Consider the following 27,594-nt stretch of genomic DNA (forward strand, 5'->3'; position numbering starts at 1 on the left):
AAGCTTTCTAAAAATTAATTTTTACAAAATTATAAACAAACCTACCATGAAGTTCTGCATAGTTAGATTCAGCATATAAAAAAAACACCATTGAATTCAAATTTTGTTAGGACCCATAGGACCTCAATGTGGATCAATTTAAACATGGGGCCAAAAATCCCAAATCTAAAAATACGGTACATTCAGCATAATAAAGAACCCACAGTGTTCTAGACTTTGAATTAAATCCCATTGAATATGGTCAAGAAATGAACAATTGATACATTTGTATTAGAAAAGTTTTGTTTTTGTTCTGTTTTTTCTAAACAGTTCAGACCATTGACCCATAAGTCAATCCTAACCTTCATTTTATACATGAAACCTTATGGTAACATTTCACCAATTTCCAATCACTAATATGTAAGCTATTGTTTGGAAATCAAATGTCTTCGTACAACGCAATATATTTGCAGTCGTATACAAAAGGATGTTTGTATAAGATAAGAAGAAAACAACATTTGTTGTGATATCTTTTAAGCACTATATAAAATAGGTTAGCTACAAGTATATTACCCGATTTTACTTGTAAAAGAGAGGGGAAAGGTACCAAAGGAACATTTATAATCATAAGACGAAAATAAACTGACAAAGGCATGACAAAGAACGCCAAAGACTAAAACGACAATCAAAAAATATTCAAAACACAACGTATAAAACTTAAGACTGAGCAACAGAAAACCCAACCAAAAAACGGGGTGATTTCATACACTCAGGGAAGATTCTACTCTACACGTGCACCCATCGTGTTGTTTGTGTATTTAAAAACCTGGTGATAAGTATAATTCGGTAGGTTACATACGAGACAAAATTGGACGGGAATGTAGTTGCTACTTTTGGAACATATCCGTCGTCATCTTTTAAACACATATTCATTGATGTTAAACCAACTATGAAGACATAATCTTTCAATCAGTTTAATTGAGGTCTGGAGCTGGCATGTCAGTTAACTGCTAGTAGTCTGTTGTTATTTATGTATTATTGTCATTTTATTTATTTTCTTTTGTTACATCTTTTGACATCAGACTCGGACTTCTCTTGCACTGAATTTTAATGTGCGTATTGTTATTCTTTTACTTTTCTACATTGGCTAGAGGTATAGGGGGAGGGTTGAGATCTCATAAACATGTTTAACCCCGCCGCAATTTTGCGCCTGTCCCAAGTCAGGAGCCTCTGGCCTTTGTTAGTCTTGTATGATTTTAATTTTTAGTTTCTTGTGTATAATTCGGAGTTTAGTATGACGTCCATTATCACTGTACTATTATGCATATTTTAGGGGCCAGCTGAAGGACACCTACGGGTGAGGGAATTCTCGCTACATTGAAGACCCATTGGTTGCCTTCGGCTGTTGTTTGCTCTATGGTCGGGTGGTTGTCGCTTTGACATATTCACCATTTCCTTTCTCAATTTTATTGAAGGCATCTGTAAATTTTAAGAAGGGATAATTGCAACTGCACCTCTTTAACACTTGGCTTGATAGCTTTTTAGTGAGCAGCAACCTTCTGATAAGGACATCATGATAGAAAATACAAGTCCTAGAATATCGTATCAATTTGGAGATATATACTTCATGGGAAGACACTGCTTGAATGTTGCTACATAGGAAATGAATTGGGAAGCTGAAGTCATCTCTTTTGTCACGATATTTTGTTTTCATCCGATCCTCATTGTCAATTTCTAGATGCAAGTCAAGATAATAAATGGCTATATTAAATGAAACACGAAAAGTAGTGTTGTTTAGAGCAAATAATAACAAGAGTGCACACACTGAAATGTCTCGCCTTCTTTACTAATCATTGATATTATGTTGAAAGTCCTAAGTATAAAGCTTTATTACAACTGTCACATAAACTTAACATTAACCAAGATAGCTAAACAAAGACCAATGAACCATGAAAATGAGGTCAAGGTCAGATGAACCATGCCAGACAGACATGTACAGCTAACAAAGCTTCCATACAACAAATATAGTTGACCTATTACTTATAGTTTAAGAAAAATAGACCAAAACACAAAAACTTAACACTGTGCAATGAACCGTGCAATTGAGGTCATGGTCAAATAAACCTGCGGGACTGACATATAGATCATAATATATTTCCATACACCAAATATAGCTGACCTTTGGCATACAATATTAGATAAAAAGACCAAAACTTAAAAACCAAACTTTGACCACTGAACCATGAAAATGAGGTCAAGGTCACATGACATCTGCCCACTAGACATGCACACCTTACAATCATTCCATACAACAAATATAGTAGACCTATTGCATAAAGTATGAGAAAAACAGACCAAAACACAAAAACTTAACTATAACCACTGAACCATGAAAATGAGGTCAAGGTCAGATGACACCTGCCAGTTGGACATGTACACCTTCCAGTCCTTCCATACACCAAATATACTAGCCCTATTGCTTATAGTATCTGAGATATGGACTTGACCACCAAAACTTAACCTTGTTCACTGATCCATGAAATGAGGTCGAGGTCAAGTGAAAACTGTCTGACGGGCATGAGGACCTTGCAAGGTACGCACATACCAAATATAGTTATCCTATTACTTATAATAAGAGAGAATTCAACATTACAAAAATTCTGAACTTTTTTTTCAAGTGGTCACTGAACCATGAAAATGAGGTCAAGGACATTGGACATGTGACTGACGGAAACTTCGTAACATGAGGCATCTATATACAAAGTATGAAGCATCCAGGTCTTTCACCTTCTAAAATATAAACCTTTTAAGAAGTTAGCTAACGCCGCCGCCGTAGCCGCCGTAGCCGCCGCCGCCGCCGGATCACTATCCCTATGTCGAGCTTTCTGCAACAAAAGTTGCAGGCTCGACAAAAATCATTTAACAAAAAAGCCACGTATTAAAATTTGCTTTCTTAAATGTTTAGTTTCATTGTTTTTATATGAACTGAACATCAAGAATAATTCGTATCTACGTTTAATATAATTATATCTTTAAATTTGATAAGGAAGCACAAATTGACTTTACAAACCGTAGGATACTGTGTCATCTATGTCATGTAAATTTGCTACGACAAGAAAAATTGCTTCTGAATTCAAAAACGTTTGATGTGTGTTGTAATACTCAATGTCACCAGCAAAATCCCACACTGTTAAATTTGCAGAGTCGTCTTCGTCTTGTAAGCCTACAGCAGATCCGATTATACTTAACAGCTCATCCTTTGCCAGTTTAGAAATCGGCGGTTCTGTAATCTCCGGATAAGCAAACTGATAATTCATTTTGGGTTGAGGTTCTTTGTCATGTTCAATATTTTTGGTGATTGTGTCCTTATTATCATCTGTTGATATCTGATCTGATGAAGATATCTCCAATATGTCATGCTTTGGTTTTTCTTTATCTTGATGTAACTTTTTGACAATTGACTGCAATATTCTATTGTTGATACTTGTTTCTTTCACTAATCTTGTATCTAAAAAAAAAATAGTAAAAAGTGTTCATAGTATAGGAGAAATCTATGGAAGTTAGGATTAAACTTCACCTATTTCATATGTTATACAATAAAGAAACAATAAAGAAAACCACGTTCATACCTTTCTCAGAAACTAAACACATAAACAATAATCTGTTAAGGCAACAGGTCATTATCAAGAAAACAGTAAATTAACAAAAATACCGAACTCTGAGGAAAATTCAAAACGGAAAGTCTGTATTCAAATGGCAAAATCAAAGCTCAAACACATTAAAAATGTTAAACGAATAAGGGTATCTGCATTTAAAAAATACAGATATCAATAAAATTTTATTTTCATATAAAACCTTTACAGTAACAACTATCGCAGTAATTGAAATAATGAAATTACAGTAAAAATAAAGTATTTGCTAAAGGATTAAATTGCCAAAGGGTTTATACAACACTCAATCCAGACATCCATCTGATTAGACATCCATCTGATTACACATCCATTTGATTACACATCCATCAAATAGACATCCATCTGATTAGACATCCATCTGATTAGGCATCCATCTGATTACACATCCATCTGATTACACATCCATCTGATTACACATCCATCTGATTAGACATCCATCTGATTAGACATCCATCTGATTAGACATCCATCTGCTTACACATCCATCTGATTAGACATCCATCTGATAAGACATCCATCTGATTACACATTCATCTAATTACACATCCATCTGATTAGACATCCATCAAATAGACATCCATCTGATTAGACATCCATCTGATTAGACATCCATCTGATTACACATCCATCTGATTAGACATCCATCTGATTAGACATCCATCTGATTAAACATCCATCTGATTAGACATCCATCTGATTACACATCCATCTGATTAGACATCCATCTGATTAGACATACATCTCATTACACATCCATCTGATTAGACATCCATCTGATTACACATCCATCTGATAAGACATCCATCTGATTAGACACTCTGATTACATATCCATCTGATTACACATCCATCTGATTACACATCCATCTGATTACATATCCATCTGATTACACATCCATCTGATTACACATCCATCTGATTAGACATACATCTGATTACACATCCATCTGATTAGACATCCATCTGATTAGGCATCCATCTGATTAGACATCCATCTGATTAAACATCCATCTGATTAGACACCCATCTGATTACACATCCATCTGATTAGACATCCATCTGATTAGACATCCATCTCATTACACGTCCATCTGATTAGACATCCATCTGATTACACATCAATCTGATAAGACATCCATCTGATTAGACACTCTGATAACATATCAATCTGATTACACATCCATCTGATTACACATCCATCTGATTAGACATCCATCTGATTAGACATCCATCTCATTACACATCCATCTGATTAGAAATCCATCTGATTACACATCCATCTGCTTACACATCCATCTGATTACACATCCATCTGATTAGACATCCATCTGATTAGACATCCATCTGATTAGACTTTCATCTGATTACACATCCATCTGATTAGACATCCATCTCATTACACATCCATCTGATTAGACATCCATCTGATTACACATCCATCTGATTAGACATCCATCTGATTAGACATCCATCTGATTACACATTCATCTGATTAGACATCCATCTGATTAGACATCCATCTGATTAGACATCCAACTGATTAGACATCCATCTGATTACACATCCATCTGATTAGACATCCATCTGATTAGACATCCATCTGATTAGACATCCATCTGATTAGACATCCATCTCATTACACATCCATCTGATTAGAAATCCATCTGATTACACATCCATCTGCTTACACATCCATCTGATTACACATCCATCTGATTAGACATCCATCTGATTAGACATCCATCTGATTAGACTTTCATCTGATTACACATCCATCTGATTAGACATCCATCTCATTACACATCCATCTGATTAGAAATCCATCTGATTACACATCCATCTGCTTAGACATCCATCTCATTACACATCCATCTGATTAGACATCCATCTGATTAGACATCCAACTGATTAGACATCCATCTGATTACACATCCATCTGATTAGACATCCATCAAATAGACATTCATCTGATTAGACATCCATCTGATTAGACATCCATCTGATTACACATCCATCTGATTAGACATCCATCAAATAGACATCCATCTGATTAGACATCCATCAAATAGACATCCATCAAATAGACATCCATCTGATTAGACATCCATCTGATTAGACATCCATCTGTTTACACATCCATCTGATTAGAAATCCATTTGATTACACATCCTTCTGATTATACATCCATCTGATTAGACATCCATCTGATTAGACATCCATCTGATTAGACATCCATCTGATTACACATCCATCTGATTACAAATCCATCTGATTAGAAATCCATCTGATAAGACATCCATCTGATTACACATTCAATTGATTACACATCCATCTGATTAGACATCCATCAAATAGACATCCATCTGATTAGGCATCCATCTGATTAGACATTCATCTGATTAGACATACATCTGATTAGACATCCATCTGATTACACATCCATCTGATTAGACATCCATCTGATTACACATCCATCTGATTAGACATCCATCTGATTAGACATCCATCTGATTACACATCCATCTGATTACACATCCATCTGATTACACATCCATCTGATTAGAAATCCATCTGATTAGACATCCATCTGATTACACATCCAACTGATTACACATCCATCTGATTAGACATCCATCAAATAGACATCCATCTGATTAGACATCCATCTGATTAGACATCCATCTGATTAGACATCCATCTGATTAGACATACATCTGATTAGACATCCATCTGATTAGACATCCATCTGATTAGAAATCCATCGGACATTTTCATTTAGTTTTATTGGGCTGATTGGATTGCATTCTTGAGAACAATTTTTAATAAGACGTTGAAGATCATATAAACATGAAATGCAGGCAATAAGAATGTGTTAAAAAAACCTAATTACACAGCTTTTTAGGTCTCAAGTATAAAAGAGTACACAGGAAAACAGTATAATTATAAAAAAACAAGCATTTTTACATATAATAAAACGGATGCGAGGATAAGTATACATAAGCATAGTCTTTTTTGCAAATAAAAATATTTTGCGATAATGTAGTAGAGATGATCATTCGTCTGTATTTTAGTTTAAATTACATCCAACATGCCTATCTTTAATTCCATTAATTGAATATTAAATATTCATATTAGGTCTGAAACATACAGTTCATACTAGGGTCTAGCAAAAATGTGTTTCTAAGAATTGAAGAAATTTAAAAAAAAAAAAGTAAATACAGAAAAACAGCATAAACAGAACTTGAAAAAACCTTGAAAATTATGTTTACTATGTTTTAGTTTTTCTATGATAACTTTGCAATAAATAAATCATGTAAAACGAGAGTGAGAAAAGAATCGCATATTTACCTAACACTTTATTCCATTCCCAGTTACTTAGATTTATTCGACATCTCCGCCGATGAATTTCTATACCATTTGTGCTTTTTACGCTTTGTAACTCCTCCCCAAACAATCTTCGTACTAAGGAAGTTTTTCCAACAGATTTTTTTCCAACAATTATTAAATTTATATCCCGTCTTCGTTCTGAACCCGATTCAAGGGCGTTCAGATAAATGTCAATCGACTCATGATCCATCTTTTTTATTTGTTCTGGTATTTTGCTGTCTGAAATGTAAGTAAATAAATGTTTATCCTAAAACGTCATTAGTAAGAGGTTATACTCGTCTAGCGATTTATACATATTAGGTCTGAGACATATGGTTCATACTAGGGCCTTCTCAATCGATTTATGAATCCTACTGTTGCCTTTATGATTTGCTTTTGTGCAATACACTTTGCTATTGCGAATTGCACCCCCCCCCCCCCAAAAAAAACAACCTTTTTTCTCACTCCATCCCTTTTTTTTTGGCCAATTTTTTTCTTTTTAATTTCTGAAATCTGCTATTTCTTTTTAACCCCCCTCCCCCCAATTTTTTTTCAACTCCCCTCCCCCTCCCTTTTTCCAAAAAAATAATAATTCAAGTTTCCAATGAAGTTTGCAACCATAGTTTCCCATTTAAATACTACCTAATCATGTCTAAAAGTATAATATCTTTAATCAGCAGTTGTATTAGGATCCTCTAAAAATAAACTGACAGCTAATCACCTCAAGAGAATACAAAATTTCTGTATACATAATTTTAAAGCAATGTAAGGAAAAAAAGCCAATCCTAACCATCCCTTTGGTGTATGGAAACTTGTTGTACAATGTCTGAGAGATCCATACACCGATCCACAAGTTATTTTTTGTCTGAAAACTAGAAATTAAAATGCTTATTTGGTCCCTTTTTTTTGGCCCCTACTTCCTAAATTATTCGGACCATAACCACGAAAATTAATCACCATCCTTTTGTGGTTATGTTCCAGACCGTATGCATACTTTTTTTTTTAAATACTCATACGCGTACGGGCGTATGCGTACGGTGTGACTAATATTAAGAAGTTGGTCAAAATTTTTAGATACAAATACATATTACATATCAACATAACTTAACTCTCAAATTAATATAAAACAAGTTCAATTGTAATTGAAATAAAAACTTTACATTCTTGAAATAAAAACTTTATATTCTAACTATTTAAAAAAAAATCACGCTAATCAACTCTGTTTATCTTATCTATGCAAATGCAAAGGAACATGCATGAACTGCAAACATGTACATTTTCAAATGTAAAAAATATTACCTGATTACAATTGTTGTAGCAAGTGTCACCTTGGGCGAGTGTACCAAAATAGAATTCAGATTTACAATTAAACAAATGTTTTATTTCAATTGTTCTTCTGTTCAGTTTATCCATCTAGTTGTAATAATAACAATTTGTAAACCAAAAAAAAAAGATTGTGATAAATTGTTTAAATATAACCCAAATGATCAAATCACATGTATGGTCAGCTCGTACTTGACCATACGCTTATATACTCATACGGTCCAACCATGCGTGTATGGTCGGACCGTACGAGTATACGTATACGGTCCAGACCGTAGGCGTACAGTCCAAATACTGATATGGTTTGGAACAGTTATAAACCTTGTTTTTTTATATTTTATAGATTTCTATTCACTAATACTGAATTTATTGTCAGGAAACCAAATGTTTCGGACGACGACGACGTGATACCAATATACGACCACAATTCATGATTGTGCTAGCTTTTTATTGTTTTATATATTTTATGGAAAATACTGTTAGTTGAGGCCTTCGAAAATAAATGTATAAGGAGATTACGTGTGATTGCCAATGAGAGTAGAGACATCTAACAAATAGCATGAATAGAGTCATGGGGGATTGAATTCATACTCATGTTACTAAAGTTTACTAAAAAAAACAATAACAAAAAATCAAAATAATTGTGTATTAAGTAGAATTAGCTAAAAGGGCAGTAATCCAGTTTCAGATTTTTTTGTTGGTTATATTGTATACAGCTGTCAGATTGTACTTAATAATTTACAAATACTTCTTATATGTCAAAAGAAAACAAAATAGCTGTACCTAATATTGTGATTTATATTGAAATTGATAAAGACAGCAAAATCAATAATGAGTTATTCCAATAACAATCTCTCTTGGGGAAAAAAGGGGGTGCTTCTTAAATTTAGACCTCCATTGTGGTCCATAGACACATCAAACACTCCCCAAAATATAAGCCTGAACCCCTGTGTGGATCACAAGTCAAATAATAAAAGTTGTAAATATTCTACACAATAAGACCAAACAATGATAGTAGGAGTTAGATTTTAAATATAATTGAAAAACTAAACTGATACAAATCAATAATTTTTTTTAAATGTGCATGAATAAATCACAAAATGTGATAGTTGTAATAAATTGTAATGCCAGCCTACAATAGTAGAGGGGCTTCATGTTTAATGATCCATGCTTTTGTTTGTTTATCTTTTCATCTGTTCTGCTTCAGGTTCAAGTCAGGATAATTGTTAATGAAGATAATGACAAATCAACTTAATCAAAGAGCTGCTTTTGTTTGTTTATCTTTTCATCTGTTCTGCTTCAGGTTCAAGTTTTGGTTAAAGAATTTGGTAAGGATAATTTTTAATGAAGATAACGACCAATCAACTTAATCAAAGAGCTGAAAGCTCTGAGGAAAAATGACGCCACTGCCTCCAATATTGGGATATTTTTTTATGGAAGTCTTGATGTTCACACCCGGTATAAGTTTAACATTGCAACATATCTCGTAAGCATATAATTGATATTCGTAAATGTGTGTGTGAAGTGCAGTTGACAACTGACGTTTTTTTTAATACAAATGAACAGGTTAACAATCAAGACTACCTGAATGATCTACAGTATCCAATGACTACTGGCTGGTTTCTTTTTGTACAAATAAATAGGTCAAGACTACCTGAATGATCTACAGTAACCAATGACTACTGGCTGCTTTTTTTTTGTACGAATAAATAGGTCAAGAATACTGGATTGATGTACAATATCCAATGATAACTAGATGTTCTTTTGTACTAATAAATAGGTCAAGACTATTTAAATGATCTACACTATCCAATGACTACTGGCTAATCTTTTGTACATACTCAATAAAGACTACCTGAATGATCTAAAGTATTTTAAGTAATGTGTATTTTTTTCTTGCAATTACATTTTTCTAAATTAAGAATACAGACTACTAGTATCCTTTCAAACCAAATGGTTATGAAGAGTTGTAACAATAAGGCTCTCATACCCCACAATAGTCCTATAACATATGACTTCGCATTCTTAATCAATTTTAAAGTTTTTTTAATTTTGAATGCGAAGTGTGACACATTGATCATGTTGATAGTATTATCTTTTTTTTATCAGAACAGTAAATAGAAATAGTTTTTGAAATAATGCTCCCGAGGTCATGTTATAGGACTAATTACCCACATAACATTAAATAAGTTACTAGTGACATAGTAATTTCTGTTACTTGAAGCAATTCTATTTCTGTAGATTTACACAATAGCATAATATTGTTATACTTGTTTTATTTCACCTTGAAGATTAGACAAATAGGGATACTCCTTTGATTTTTTATTTCATGTAAGTCAGGTCCCTTTATATGAAACTTGAAACCACTTCTCTGCCATATTGATATTTTATAACTCTGCCCATGACCCATATAATTTGATATTCATTCTTTAACCATTTATCATAGTAAGCTAGTTTTGTTTTTATTTTACACTTATCCACAATCTTTCATGTCAAATTTCTGTCTTCATTTAAGTTTATGCCATTGAACCATCATGGTATTAAACACAATTCCAAGTAAATATGCTGATATAGCGGGTCACCATATATTCAACTTGGGTGGCATTCCAGTTATTGAAATTTGTGTCAGATTGGATAATGAACTAGACCTTTAGGAAATGATCTCATAATATAATATGGAGCCATAGTATAAGACCCCTACCCGGTAACAAAATAAAAAAACATGTCAAACGGCAAAATTTATCACCAGAGATTACAAGTTAAGAGTGGATGGATAAGTCTCCAAAATGCTTGCTAAACTGGAACTACAACAAGTTCTCCAGACAAGGACGAACAAGGCGTTGAAGCCAAAGTTAGTATTTATGTAAAAAGAAGTTGAGGGGCTGATTTACGCTATTCAACCAGACGAATTTTTAAAAAAAAGCATGTCTGAAGAGAACTATAACTGCCGAGAAATTCAAAGAATACCTTGCAACAATTATTGTGGAAGCAAGTAAAGAATAACTGTAACTGTGAGTGTATTGACATTCCACCAAGTAAAACACCGTACAATATTCAAACTCGTCTTTTGTAAGACAGTGATCGCGTCAAATCAGCTAGACGTCACTGTTGTGCACGCATCAAACCACAGGCACTTGTTTCTATTAATTGGAAGACCCACTATCCACGTATATTTAAAAGAAGGTACCCAACTACTTTTTTCACCTCTCCGCTTAAAACTCTTATTTCTCTGTCAATTCAGTCTCAAATTTTTTGTTCCATACACCATTCGATTCATGAAAAGTTTATCTCTCAGATGATATGCATTGTATTTACCCTTAGAGTACCCCTTACCCCCAGTACACAAGATTTGTCAATAAATTTTCATGTTATCGTTTAAGTCGTCCTACAAAATACAACAACAACCGGTTTAAAGCAGGAAAACTCAAAACCGCTTGTGATTGGTTGGTTCATAGTTCATAGGGTCATTCTCTCCCTAGATTCTACATGAATCATTTGAGACTCTTTAGATTTATCCTTCACTGTTTTATGCAAATTATCTAAAACGGAAGTAGTTGTATTTTGTAGGAGGACTAAAAATGATCACAGGAAAATTTATACAGTACTCGCCTGATCACAAGACTTCGGGTTTGACCATGTTGACTGTCAGAAGATTTTTAAATCTTACATGGATAAACTAAAGTCATTTTCTAGACTGCCAAGAGGATTATGTAAAATGTGAATAGTTGAAAATTAATCTTATGGTTCAATAAAATCAAAATAAGTTATTGCCATTCATTATAAATAAGTTTCTATAAAAAATAAGGCTCAAAGAACTTTTTATATTACTTATATATATTATAAATAACAATGTACACATATGTTGACGTATTAATACACAACGTCAGAGTGGGTGTGTCGCCATAAAATTTGTAAACATTGAAAATAAAACTAAACTTTTAAATAATCAGGAGACAGTAAATACACCAAATATATTTATAAACATATAAACTTATCATTTTCTTGAATTGTCCAAGTACATTCAATATTGATAATTTTTGCTTGACATTACATAAATTTGTTGATAAAAGTTTATATGTGTGATATTTTATTCAATTGTACATATTTAAAATATTACATTACATCTTATATTTTATTCTTACATACAGCATTTGGAATGAAATCCCATAACATTTTAATTAATGTTCGATTGTTTTTGAATTTAACAATTATGTTAATCATGTAAATAATGTTATGTGTTTTTATTGTTGTTTTTTTTAAGTTTTAAAATTGACAAATAACAATGAATAACGCTAGCAAGGGATATTATTAATTAATATTTTTATAAATTCAGATGCATTGCCATTCTTTACATATAGGTAAGGGCATACTTACAAAATAGTATTGAGCTTTGCAAATGAATGAAGTGTATTCTTTGAATTACAGTTTAAGTTTCATCTTAAAAATACAGTCTTCAATGTTACTGACAAATTATACATTTGCACATTGCCATTTGGAACCACAAATACTATTTTACTGTAAATAAACAGAGCAGCAATCCATGCCTTTCAACTCTTATAGTTTGTAAATATGGATCAGAAAAGTTGGAAGATCAATTTTATGTGTTCAGTAGCTACAAAGTTATAATCATTGAAATTTCCTATTTTGCCTAATTTTTGTTTTTTATTTAATTAGATATTTCCAAACCAGATATTTGGGTTAAAGTAAAAATAAATCTCCTACATCCCTTTTCCAAGACAAATTCTGCCTTTTCTTTATTTTTCATTTGCACTATTGTTTTGTAAGTACATCAGCTATACAGAATTTTATTGACTTTAAATTGCATTAAATTTGATGGAAGTTCTAGTTTAAATAAGTCATAAACAAGAAATTTATTTGAATTTACATGTAATTAAATCAAAAAATTATTCAAATTTAAATAACATTAAAACTTCTTTCAATTTGGCAGCGTCGTCAACATTGCATTAATTTGTGATTAGGTATAGTTTATGGTGAAACATAAGTGATAGGTCCATTATATTTGATAGTGTAGTTGTATAAGCATTACCTCATGTTATTTACATGGAGATTGTTTGGTCTGCCCCCTTACTCATGTATTATTGACATTTAAACTTTTGCTTAGTTTACTTGTATTATTCTATGGTTAGGTCAGTTTGTGGGTAAACACTTGTTGTAGGTCAATGGTATCTGGTATGCAGTTGTATAGGCATTGGCATATTTCATTTCCAGGGCGATTATTTGGGTCTGCCCCTTTAGTCATGGTCTATTGAATTTGAAATGTTGCAGTTTACAAAAACTGTACATGTAGTAGTTTATCTTGCAAATGTAAGTAGCATAATTCTTTAACCTTTATTACCCAATCCCTAGAAAAGGTAAAAATTTGACTATTTATTGCATTTATCAGTTTATCTTTTCTTTAAAAAGAAATATTGACCAAAGGCATACCTGAAAATGCCAATATATAAACACAAACATATTTGGGGTAGCGGTTGGATATTGTTTTGATTTTATTGAAGTTATCTAAACAAAGACATTCTTATTTGTTTTATATAGCTAATCATATAGAAGATTGTGAAGTGTTTTAATTCTGCTAATGCTATTATTAAAAACTTGTTTTGATTTGTGACATTAAATATGTACAAAGAAATTTATATTTTTGTTGTTGTTTACTTTGTTTTTTAAATAAAATTAAGCAAATATGTAGTAAGATTTGAATAATCCTAAAATAGCAGATAACATATTTGTCTTGAAATGAGCAATAGCTGAGTTTTTATTTAAACTTGATTCTGAAGAAAAGTCCCCCTAAAATTTCAATTTAAAACGTCTTTTTTCTTTTTGATATTTTTTGTTGGTTAACATTTGTTAAAAAATATTAGGAATTGCAAACATATGATGGAAACTAATGGAAATCAGTGACATTTCTTTTAATTTAATAGTCCAAGTTATCTATATTATTTTATTTGATCTTTCATTGTCAAGCAAACGATGAACATAATAACTTCAATTTGATATATTTGTTGCTGTTGATTTTTTTACCCTTAACACTATTAGTCTTTAAAAGAAAGAGAAAAACCAACAAGACAATGGTTTTCTTCAATAAATGTAATTATTTGTAGTAGCAAATGGGAGATAACTCTTACTTCCTTTTTAAAAAAATGTTGTATTACAGAAAAGAGTAATAGTACAGATTTATGTAATATTACAGTTTTCAGTAATTGCCTGGACTGTTTTAGTATGTTGATGTGTTGATATGTTAATGTGTTGATATGTTAATGTGTTGATATGTCATGTGCATATTTATGATTCTGTTTAAATGTTAATTTCTCAGTGTGTCAATATGCCAATGTGTCGCTGTGTGAGTCTGTTAATTTGTCGATATGTCAACTTGTTGATGTTAGAGGCTGTTAATGTGTTGATTTGTCAGTGTGTCAATATGTTAATGTGTTAATGTATGAGTTGTTCAATATGTTAATGTGTTCATCTGTCAATGTGTTTATGTTTGAGTCTGGTAAGATGTTGATATGCAATGTGTCAATATGTCAATGTGTTGATGTTTGAGTCAGGGAATGTGTTGATATGTCAGTGTGTCAATATGTCAATGTGTTGATGTTTGAGTCTGGTATTATCTTGATATGTCAGTGTGTCAATATCCAATGTGCTGATGCATGAGTCTATCATTGTGTTGATCTATTAGCGTGATGATGTATGTGTGCCAAAGTGTTGATCTGTCAATGTTTCAATATGTCAATGTGTTGATGTATGAATCAGGTTATGTGTTGATATGTAAGTGTGTCAATATGTCAATGTGTTGATGTACGAGTCTGGTTATATGTTGATATGTAAGTGTGTCAATATGTCAATGTGTTGATGTATGAATCTGGTTATATGTTGATATGTAAGTGTGTCAATATGTCAATGTGTTGATGTTCGAATCTGGTTATATGTTGATTTGTAAGTGTGTCAATATGTCAATGTGTTGATGTTCGAATCAGGTTATATGTTGATATGTAAGTGTGTCAATATGTCAATGTGTTGATGTATGAATCTGGTTATATGTTGATATGTAAGTGTGTCAATATGTCAATGTGTTGATGTATGAGTCTGGTTATATGTTGATATGTAAGTGTGTCAATATGTCAATGTATTGATGTATGAGCCTGTCAATGTGTTGATCTATCAGCGTGATGACAAATGTGTGTTAACGTGTTGATTTGTCAGTGTGTTGATATGTCAAATTGTTGAAGTGGGATTCTGGTAATATGTTGATCTGTCAGTGTGTCAATATGTCAATTTGTTGATGTGGGAGTCTGGTAATATGTTGATCTGTCAGTGTGTCAATATGTCAATGTGTCTGTTCAATATGTCATTGTGTTGATGTACGAGTCTTTTAATATGTTGATCTATCAGTGTGAATCTTTTAATGTGTTAAGTTTGTCAATGTGTCAATATGTATATGTGCTGATGTATGGGTCTGTTTATTTGTTGATTTGTCATTGTGTAAAAATGTCAATGTGTTGATGTGTTAAATCTGTCAGTGTGTCAATATGTCTATGTGTTGATGTGTGAGTCTGTTAATGTGTTGATCTGTCAATGTGTTGATATATCAAATGTTGATGTATGAGTCAGTTGATGTGTTGATCTGTCAGTGTTTCAATATAACAATGAGTCAATATATGAGTCTGTTATTTTTTCTAATCTGCCAGTGTGTCAATATGGTAATGTGTTGATGTATGAATCTGTTTAAGTGTTGATTTGTCAGTGTATCAATATGACAATGTGTTGATGTATGAATATCTTTATGTGTTGATTTGTCAGTGAAGCAATATGCCAATTGATGAGTCTGTTTTGTGTTGATCTGTCAGTTTGTCGATATGTCAATGTGCAGATGTATGAATCTGTAAAAGTGTTAATCTGTCAGTGTGTCAATATAGCAATGTGCAGACCTCGACAATACTGCTTGTCCAATTGTCCGGTACCAGAGGGAAAAAAGGTCGGACAAGTAAAAGCTGTATCAAGCTTGTCCGTTGGGACAAGTACAATTATTCTGCAGAAAATAAACTTCATCCAACTTTAATGAACAAAGTATAATTATAAACAACAAACAAACAAAACAAATATTAATTTGACATGTTTCTGTCACGTGGTTTCTGTTCAAATGCAAAACCTTTTTCTTCGACTTGCAATCGATAATTTAAACTGGTTCTTTGTCAGGTACTTTTTAACAGGTCAAAAGTATACTATTCTCGGAAACCAGTCTTACTGATCCGAATCAATGCTGCGCTTTATAGATAAGGTAACTTTATAGTACAGTTCGTCACCTGGACAGGTTTAGCTTGAAGTTTAAGACAGTTTGGCACCGTAAGACACATATTTAGTAGACATGATTGATAGACAGTTTGGCAAGACAGGAAACAATTTGGGACCAAGACAAAGCAGTATCTCATTTTCTTACCTTATTATGTTCTTTTATAATAAATACCATATGAGTTTTCTCATTGGCAATCAGACCTCATCTTCTTTTTATTGATTGCATTTGAATAAAACTTTTTTCAACTAAAAAAAACAGGATACAAATCCAATGAGCAATGATGAGTGTACAGGCCTATCAGATGGTGCCTAATGTTTAGATTCTGATGAGACTGGCATTGGTGAAAACTAGAACCTAAGTCCTGTGACATGACTAGATTCAGTTGTACTTGACTCATATTTTTGAAAAGTATTTCAAAAGAAATTCATCAAATTCTATTCTATTATTTAAATTCGTTTGTTCCTTTAATCAACTTAAAATGTAAAAAGGTTATTTTGGGTTAAAAATTTTTGGCAAGTAACAATTTCATTCGGACAAGTAAGTTTTGGTATGTACTTGTCCTACTGGACAAGTTGAAAAAAAGTTATTGTAGAGGCCTGATGTGTCGATGCATATATGAGTCTGTTATTGTGTTGATCTGTCTAAGTGTGGATACCTCAATGTGTCAGTATATGAGTCTGTTTAAGTGTTGATCTGTCAATGTGTCAATATGTCAATGTGTCAATATGTCAATATGTAGATCTCTCAAGGCGTTGATGTGTAAAAAGCTTTAGAACTGTCAATGTAGAAATATGTCAATGTGTTAATTTGTCAACTGGTCAATGTGTCCATATGTCTTTGAGTCAATGTTTGAATTTGATCCTCTTTTGATACCTCAATTTTGAGATGATGATCTGATAATTACCTTCAACTACTGGTGCTGCAGGTTCCTGTAAATGGGTGTCAGGAGTTACTTCTTGGGATGTCTTTGACATGACAGTCTACAAAAGAAAAATATGCTATAAACTATCATGCCCTATGTGAAAACTTGTCAAATAGTTTAATACCCCTACAGAAAAAAAAAGTTGAGGGCTAGTTGAGGGCTATGTGGAGGACAGTTGAGGGCTAGCTGTTTTAAGTAAAATAGTTGAGGGCTAGGTGTTGAGCAGCTTTCTTTGGTTACATCTTCTGACATCAGACTCGAACTTCTCTTGAACTGAATTTTAATGCGTATTGTTATGCGTTTACCTTTCTGCATTGGCTAGAGGTATAGGGTGAGGGTTGAGATCTCACAAACATGTTTAACCCGGCCGCATTTTTGCGCCTGTCCCGAGTCAGGAGCCTCTGGCCTTTGTTAGTCTTGTATTATTTTAACTTTTAGTTTCTTATGTACAATTTGGAGTTTAGTATGGTGTTCATTATCACTGAACTAGTATATATTTGTTTAGGGGCCAGCTGAAGGACGCCTCCAGGTGCGTGAATTTCTCGTTGCATTGAAGACCTGATGGTGACCTTCTGCTGTTGTCTGCTCTATGGTTGGGTTGTTGTCTCTTTGACACATTCCCCATTTCCATTCTCAATTTTATAGCTCAACTCAAACTTTGCCAAGCACTGTATGTTTGATAGATGTCGCTCAACTGGCCCTCAACTGAACCTGGCCATTAAGTTGAGGAAGAGTTGAGCAATTGATCTTTGGTTTTCATATAGTTGAGCAAAAGTTGAGCATTTAGACTTTGATTTTTTTTGTAGTTGAAGAAAAGTTGAGCAATTGATCTTTGGTTTAACTTTTCATGTAGTTGAGCAAAAGTTGAGCAAAAGTTGAGCAATTAGAAATATGAGCTGGTGATATAAATGTTATGTGCCCATCTGTTTTCAATTTATCTCTGTGTACAAGTGTAAAGTACAAGAAGACAGGAAATTTTATTGTAAATGTACACAGAGTTTGAGGCAAAATTAAGGGAAGCACATGTTTTTATACATTTTTCTACAGGTATTTACTTAACTATAACTCATAACATAAAAATAAAAAAACAAACAGTATTTTTTTATTATAAGATATATCAAATATTCAAGATTTTGGTAATTAATAGTTATTATTAGGGGCAAATGTTAAAGGGGTCACACTGTCACAATACCCTAAAAAACCTCAAACAAAGTTAAAATTTGAACTGGGCTTGAGCATACACATGGCAAGCAAAGATGTCTTCTAGCTATCATAAATAAAATAAGAATTTTACAATGGATGTTTACTAATAACTGTATAGACATTGAATAGTGCAGTGTATTCTTCTGATGGCATGACTTTTGGATTAAGGAAGATTGATGTTTTAACAAATATTTATGGAAACATCTTTTGGTAAGTACATTGCATTAGAATTTCCACCATTTTGAATAAGTGTGCATGCACATTTAGTTCAAAATAGTGATATTTAAAGTGTCTTTTTAACTTTTTACAGTGAAGAAAAAATTTAGACAACATATTTATGCATTAATTTATATATTATCAAGTGTGTAAGACAGGAGACATATTTATTGTATTATTAAGAGAATTTGTTTTATAAAGTTTTACTAATATACTAATAATAATATTCTAATACATGTATAATGAATATGGTATAAAACTATAGACACCTGGGGTAAGACTGCCAATAAGACATCTATCCACAAATGACAGATATATATATATATATATATCTTTTTTTTCTTGTTGAACATGTTGAACAACTCTTTCTGTTTCGAGAATTTCAATATATATCTAAATACTTCTCCTTGCATAAAAATTAATATGGCAGCAGGATTAACTAGATTGTATTTACTAGATAACTTTTAACTAGAGTCTCTAAAGAGCCTGTGTCGCTCACCTTGGTCTATGTGCATATTCAACAACGGACACTCTCCAACATTGTAGACAAGAATAGAATTCACGACAAAAATCAGTTTAGATGATCTTGTATTGCTTATCATTTAGCCTGTTTAGTTTCTCTCTAACTTCTTTAGTTTTTGCTCAAAACACAAAAGAAGATAAACAAAATCCTCATTTAAGGGCTTTCCCTCCTATAAAGAGTCAGTCTACTTAACTATATCGGCAAAATTTGAATTGTTAGTAGATCTTGACTAAGGGCGATAAGGGCAATAACTCCAAAAAGAGTCATCTGACCATTTCCTCCATATTGTCTTCATTGTAGATTTTGTTTTGCTGATCATTTTTGCCTAGCTAATTTTCTATTTGTCTAATATAGTTTTCAGATAGAAGGCAAAAAACGGAAAGATTGGTCAGCGAAGGGCAATAACTCTAATAAGGAGTCTATAGACAATTTTGACCATGTTGACCTATCTGTAGAACTTGTCTTGTTCATCATGAAAAAAATGGTAAAATTTGTCATTTGAGGGCAATAAATCCTACAAGAAGTCATCTGACGGTTTTGACAAGTATAGACAATTGGCAGAGCTCAACATCCTGATCATTTTAGCTCTTATCAGATTTTCTCTTTATAATGGTTTTCAAAATTATAGACAAAGGGTCTCTTCTACTAACTTGCCTAGTCTGGGGGGCATTCACCCATTATAAGTATATATGGTTTTTAGAAAAGTAACTCGGAATAATTCTGACAAGAGTGCACCCACTGAAATGTCTCGCCTGCTTTACTAACCATGATTGGTTTTATGTTGATAGTCCTAAAGATAAAGTTTCACTACAAGTATCACATAAACTTAAAATTATTAATGATCCATGAAAATGAGGTCAAGGTCATATAAACCAAGTCAGAAAGACATGTACACCTTACAATCATTCCATGCATCAAATAAAGTTGACCTTATTGTTATAGTATCTAAGAAGCAGACTTAAACAGGAAAACTTAACACTGACCAATGAACCATAAAAATGAGGTCAAGGTCAGATGAACCCTGCTAGACAGACATATACACCTTACAATCATTCCATACACCAAACATAGTTGACCTATTGCTTATAGTATACAAGAAAAAGACCAAACCATGAAAACTTAACATTGACCAATGAACCATGAAAATGAGGTCAAGTAATGACACCTGCCAGACAGACATGTAGACATTGCAATCATTCCATACACCAGATATAGTTGACCTATTGCTTATAGTATTAGAAAAACAGATCAAAACACAAAAAATTAACATTGACCAATGAACCATGAAAATGAGGTCAAGGACAAATGACACATGCCAGTCAGACATGTACACCTTACAATCATTAATCCATACACCAAATACTGTTGACCTATTGCTTATAGTATTAGAAAAACAGACCAAAACACAAAAACTTAACATTGACCAATGAACTGTGAAAATGAGGTCAAGGTCAGATGAAACCTGCCAGACTGATATGTACCCCTTACAATTATTCTATACACCATACATAGCTGACCTACTGCTTATAGTACCCGAGAAACAATAAACAGCGGCACTATGAGCGCATGATACGCCCGATGTCTTGTGTGGAAGTTTTATGCAATAATCATAAATAGTTTCTGAGAAAGTTTCAAGCAATAACCATATATTGTTTTTGAGACACGGCGGGACATGTGAAACCCCAAACCTTGTTTTTTAAAAAAAAAACTAAATATCACTAAAATAAAATTTTGAATCAAAACCAAAAAGTATAAAGATCTTTAGATTAATATAACAAAGAAGTGTGTCAAGTTTTAAGCAATAATCATACACTATTTTTGAGATACGGCGCGACATGTAAAAAAAACCTCCCCTGTTTAACAAAATACTCAATAACTCCAAAATAAAGTTTTGAATCATCACCAAAAAGTATACAGATCTTTAGATTATCATAACAAAGAAGTGTGTAAAGATTTAAGCAATAATCATAAATTGTTTTTGAGATACGGCACAACATGTAAAAAAAACCTCCCCCTTTTTTACAAAATACTCAATAACTCAAAAATGAAATTTTGAATCATCACCAAAAAGAAAACAGATCTTTAGATTAATATAACAAAGACATGTGTAAAGTTTTAAACAATAATCATAAATCGTTTTTGAGATATGGTGCGACATGTAAAAAAACCCTCCCCCTTTTTTACAAAATACTCAATAACTCAAAAATAAAATTTTGAATCATCACCAAAAAGTATACAGATATTAAGATTAATATAACTAAGAAGTGTTTAAAGTTTTAAGCCATAATCAAGAATCGTTTTTGAGATACGGTGCGACATGTGAAAAAAACACACCCCTGTTTTAGTTACTAAGTGCCGTAACTCAAAAAGTTTTAATTTTATTTTCACCAAAAAGTATACAGATCATTTGACGATCATAAGAAACAACTATGTTACATTTAAGTTTCATGAAATTTGGATGAGTCGTTCTCAAGTTACGGTGCGACATGTTTACGCCGGACAGACAGACGAACAGACAGACAGACGGATGGACAGACAGACGGACGAACACCGGACATTTGTATACCATAATACGTCCCGTCAAAATTTTGACGGACGTATAAAAACTATATATATGCTCCATTTTGCACACCAATGAGCATAAACAAACTTCTGATTTTTTGGATTTCAATTTTTTTGCTGCTCTCAACAACGGAAACTCTTTCAATTTTATACTTAACCAAAGCTGGCCAATAACAGTCAAACCAGTTTTACTACATTTAACTGTGTCATGCCATTTTCTGATCTTTCAAATGACCATATCTCTCCTTAGTTGATCTCCTTTTGCCATCAGCAACATATTTAAATTTGAAAAGAATTGGTAGAACATCCTGTACTTTTACATATTATTGTCAATAACAAGTGTGGAAACAGACTAGCGTGAAAAGTATCCAGCATTCTGAGCAATAGTCAGATAATCTCCCCTTTTTTACAAAATACTCAATAACTCAAAATAAAATTTTGAGTCATCACCAAAAAGTATACAGATCTTTAGATTAATATAACAAAGAGGTGTGTAAAGTTTTAAGCAATAATCATAAATTGTTTTTGAGATACGGCGCAACATGTAAAAAAAACCTCCCCCTTTTTTACAAAATACTCAATAACTCAAAAATGAAATTTTGAATCATCACCAAAAAGTATACAGATAATGTGTAAAGTTTTAAGCAATAATCAAGAATCGTTTTTGAGATAGGGTGCGACATGTGAAAAAGAATCACACCACTGTTTTAGTTACAAAGTGCCGTAACTCAAAAGGTTTAAATCTTATTTTTACCAAAAAGTATACAGATCATTTGACCATCATAAGAAACAACTCTATTAAGTTTCATGAAATTTAAATAAGGAGTTCTCAAGTTATGGTGTGACATGTTTACGCCGGACAGACGGACGGACACCGGACATTTGTATACCATAATACGTCAAAATTTTGACTGGCGTATAAAAAATAAGAGACATCCAACAGATGAGAACACAGATTTTAAACATTTGTCTTTCACATATGCCAACATGTATATTAGGCAACAAGCTTGGAATTGTCAACTTACATTGTTAACTGACAAAAATTACTACAATGACATTGAAAACTACAGGCAACTGTTTTATTGTAATTTCTTTGTACCAAGTCTGTTTTGTCTCTAATAATCTGTGAATATCTTTTAAAGTAAGACAAGACTATTTACCTTAAGGAAGTCCATCACTTCTTCCTTCTTCCTTTTTCTCTCTTCCTTATCATAGCTGTCTATTGTTACCAGATCATAAGGAGTTCTACCCTGAAATACAATCAAATAATCTTTCATTAATTATACACATATATATCTTTTATTTCAAAAAACTGTAAAACATTAAGTAATAGGTAACTGTTGCATTAATTTTACCTATGCATTGCAGAATGTTGTCTTATTTATATATACTTGAAATAAAAACCAGTGAACCTAAACCAACAACACATATGAAGTGTCATTATAAAGAGATCAATGAATAATATTTGAGATTTTGCTGTTAAAGACATTATTGAATGATTGGTGTAGGGTGTGTGGGTGAAATGTGATAAGAAGGTAGTTATATGTTTTGCTGGAGTATAATCAAATGGTAGTTTTGTTAACAGTGTATGATTGGTGTAAGATGTGTTGCTGGAGTATAATTAAATGGTAGTTTTGTTAATAGTGTATGATTAGTGTAAGATGTGTTGCCGGAGTATGCTTAGATGGTAGTTTTGATAAAAGTGTATGATTGATGTAGGGTGTGTTGGTGGAATGTGATTGAATGGTAGTTTTGTTAATAGTGTATAATTGGTGTAAGGTGTATTGGTAGAATGTGATTAGATGGTAGTTTTGTAAACAGTGTATGATTGGTGTAAGATCTGTTGGTGAAATGTGATTAGATGGTAGTAAAGTGTGTTGTTGGAGTATGATTAGATGGTAGTTTTGTTAAATAGTGTATGATTGGTGTGAGGTGCATTAGTGGAATGTGATTAGATGGAAGTAAGATGTGTTGCTGGAGTATGATGAGATGGTAGTTTTGTAAGTAGTTTATGATTCGTGTTAGGTGTGTTGGTGGAGTATGATGACATGACAGTTGTGTCAGTAATGTAGGATTGGTGTTAGGTGTGTTGGTGGAGTATGATGAGATGGTAGTTGTGTCAGTAATGTAAAATTGGTGTTAGGTGTGTTGGTGGAGTATGATGAGATGGTAGATGTGTCAGTAATGTAGCATTGGTGTTAGGTGTGTTGGTGGAGTATGATGAGATGGTAGTTGTGTCAGTAGTGTAGGATTGGTGTTAGGTGTGTTCAGGGATGATTCCAGGTGTTTTCAAATGGGTCCCTTGACTACATCAAATTGGGAATTTTTACCCCAATTGGGAATTTTTTATGCATACAATCAAAAACGAAATAATATCATTTTCCTGGCCTATAAAAACGGAAAATGTATTTTAAGTTTCACCTGTACACTGATTGAAGAAGTTATTGGATTCAGACCAGGGAAGTTGCAAACAAAAAATTCTCTGAAACCGATATTATCAAGATGCTTGATTTCTTGATTGACAACATATTTGTAACGTTCGGAGGACGTGTTTTTTCAACAGACTGTCGGCATCCCAATGGGAACAAACTGTGCCCCTCTACTTGCCGACTTGTTTCTTTATTATTATGAGGCTGACTTCATGCAGGAACTTCTTAGGAAAACAGATAAGAAGTTAGCAATATCCTTTAACTCTACTTTCCGCTATATAGATGACGTTCTTTCACTAAACAATTCAAAATTTGGTGGCTATGTGGAACGCATCTATCCCATCGAATTGGAGATAAAGGATACTACAGATACAGTTAAGTCGGCTTCATATCTTGACTTACATCTAGAAATTGACAATGAGGGTCGGTTGAAAACAAAACTTTACGACAAAAGACATGATTTCAGCTTTCCAATTGTGAACTTTCCATTTCTAAGTAGCAACATTCCAGCAGCACCTGCATACGGGGTATATATCTCCCAATTGATACGATATTCCCGTGCTTGCATTTCCTATCATGATTTTCTTGATAGAGGGTTACTGCTCACAAGGAAGATTTTAAACCAAGAGTTCCAAATGGTGAAGTTGAAATCATCCCTTCGTAAATTTTACGGACGCCATCACGAGTTGGTTGACCGTTATGGAATAACCGTTTCACAAATGATATCGGATATGTTCCTTACGTCGTAACTACAATCCCCTTCCTTTTCATGAATGTGACCTACCGAATTAGACTATTTACCGGATTTGTAATCACATAAGCAACTAGACGGGTGCCACATGTGGAGCAGGATCTGCTTACCCTTCCGGAGCACCTGAGATCACCCCTGGTTTTTGGTGGGGTTCGTGTTTATTCTTTAGTTTTCTATGTTGTGTCATTTTTGCTATTGTTTTTCTGTTCGTCTTTTTTCATTTTTAGCCATAGCGTTGTCAGTTTGTTTTAGATTTATGAGTTTGACTGTCCCTTTGGTATCTTTCGTCCCTCTTGTAATACATGAATACCATTATGCACTATCATCTTAACTTTGGTAAACAAGGCATATATACCAGCTAACATAAACCTATGGCAAGCAGTTTAGCTATTTATTCGAATTTCAAATTATCTCAAATTATTTCATAATATATGAGATATCTTATATAACATATAAGATTTTTATAAGATATCTAATTTGATATATGAGATATCTTATATAATTTAATATTTTAAAGCTATCTTATATTATATGAGATATCTTATATATTTAATAAGATATCTTATAAAGTTTAAAAACTATCAGATATCTTATTAAATATATAATATATATCTTATATACTTATAAGATATCTTATATACTTTATAAGATTTCTTCTAAAGTTTATAAGATATCTCATTAAGTATATGAAATATCTTATCAAATTTTTTTATACAAGATATCTTATATAGTTTATTGGATATCATCTTAAGAAAATTATATAAGATATATTATATGAATTATCTTATAATTTCTATACGATGTCTCTAATAATATATCTAATATGATATATAAGATATCTTATATAATCTTTTTTATAAGATATCTTATATAAATATATATCTTATATAATAAAGAAGATATCTAATATCGCTAATAATAAGATATCTTATATAGTATATAAGATATCTTATAATATACTTTATATAAGATATCTTATATATAGTTCATAATATATATCATATAGTTTATAAGATATATGATAAAGAAAACTATATGAGATATTTTATAAACTATAAAAGATATCTCATAAACTTTATAACATATCTCATGAACTATGTAAGATATCTTATAAACTTTATAAGATATCTTACAAACTATATAAGATATCTTACAAACTATATAAGATATCTAATGAACTATTATATAAGATATCTTGTAAAGTTTATGAGATATCTTGAAGTTAGATTGAATAGCAAAATGGCATGCCGTATTAACCACTGAAAAAAACTGCTGGGGCTCATTTCATGAATGGTCCATCATCAACATTATTTTCAAAAACGCGCAAACTTTTGTCTTTTGAGGAAATAGAGCAAAATATAAAATAATTTCTTTTACAAAACAAGTTCTAATCAGGTAACATAACCGGCTCTGCTGGGCGAAATGCTTTTATAAGATCGGCACCCATTAAAATTTATTCATCAATGTTGTATCAAAATTTGAATTTGTTCTTTGCCGAGGTCTGCTTTGACACCAATTTTGACAAAAAGCATTTTTGCAATGCTGTGCGCTCCACTTTTGCGAATTCAAATACTCCCATAACATTTTATTCAATTGAATCCGGCTGCTAAAATTGTTTACCTCAAGTTCAATGTTGACATAATTAAATTGTTGTAAATAAAATGCGATCATAGTCAGCATTCTTATCTGGATTTTACTACGTTTTGACGACAAACTATGACAAATTATAGTTGCCGTAATCGGTGACTGAAACTTTTCCGGAAATACCGATTTTTATTTTATTTTCCTGAATTGGGAATTTATATTCACAAACATTTTTTGGGGCCGCTGGCAGATTTAAGGGCCGCTAAGCGGCCCTAAACTATATAGTGGAATCATCCCTGTGTGTTGGTGGAGTATGATGAGATGGTAGTTGTGTCAGTAGTGTAAGATTGGTGTTAGTTGTGTTGGTGGAGTATGATGAGATGGTAGTTGTGTCAGTAGTGTAGGATTGGTGTTAGGTGTGTTGGTGAAGTATGATGAGATGGTAGTGCCAGTAATGTAGGATTGGTGTTAGGTGTGTTGGTGGAGTATGATGAGATGGTAGTTGTATCAGTAGTGTAGGATTGGTGTAGGGTGTGTTGATAGAGTATGATGAGATGGTAGTTGTGTCAGTAATGTAGGATTGGTGTTAGGTGTGTTGGTGAAGTATGATGAGATGGTAGTTGTGCCAGTAATGTAGGATTAGTGTTAGGTGTGTTGGTGGAGTATGATGAGATGGTAGTTGTGTCAGTAATGTAGGATTGGTTTTAGGTATGTAAGTGGAGTATGATGAGATGGTA

At 32.6% G+C, this 27,594-nt stretch overlaps 2 protein-coding genes across 2 annotated transcripts in view; both read right to left on the reverse strand.

The window, feature by feature from the left end:
* LOC143051533 (uncharacterized) overlaps nucleotides 1-27,594 on the reverse strand; it is a 621,634-nt gene that overhangs the window by 328,147 nt on the left and 265,893 nt on the right. The window lies entirely within an intron of this gene.
* LOC143051963 (uncharacterized) lies at nucleotides 2,914-26,953 on the reverse strand. The gene is made up of 5 exons (XM_076224941.1): nucleotides 26,894-26,953; nucleotides 23,254-23,343; nucleotides 17,572-17,647; nucleotides 7,019-7,276; nucleotides 2,914-3,487 (listed from the first exon to the last, which is right to left on the reverse strand). Exons 1-5 carry the CDS (start codon nucleotides 26,951-26,953, stop codon nucleotides 3,042-3,044), a joined length of 930 nt encoding a protein of 309 aa, XP_076081056.1. The 3' UTR covers nucleotides 2,914-3,041.

Source organism: Mytilus galloprovincialis, chromosome 11 (genome assembly GCF_965363235.1).
Source record: "Mytilus galloprovincialis chromosome 11, xbMytGall1.hap1.1, whole genome shotgun sequence".
In the NCBI taxonomy this organism is placed as follows: Eukaryota; Metazoa; Mollusca; class Bivalvia; order Mytilida; family Mytilidae; genus Mytilus; species Mytilus galloprovincialis.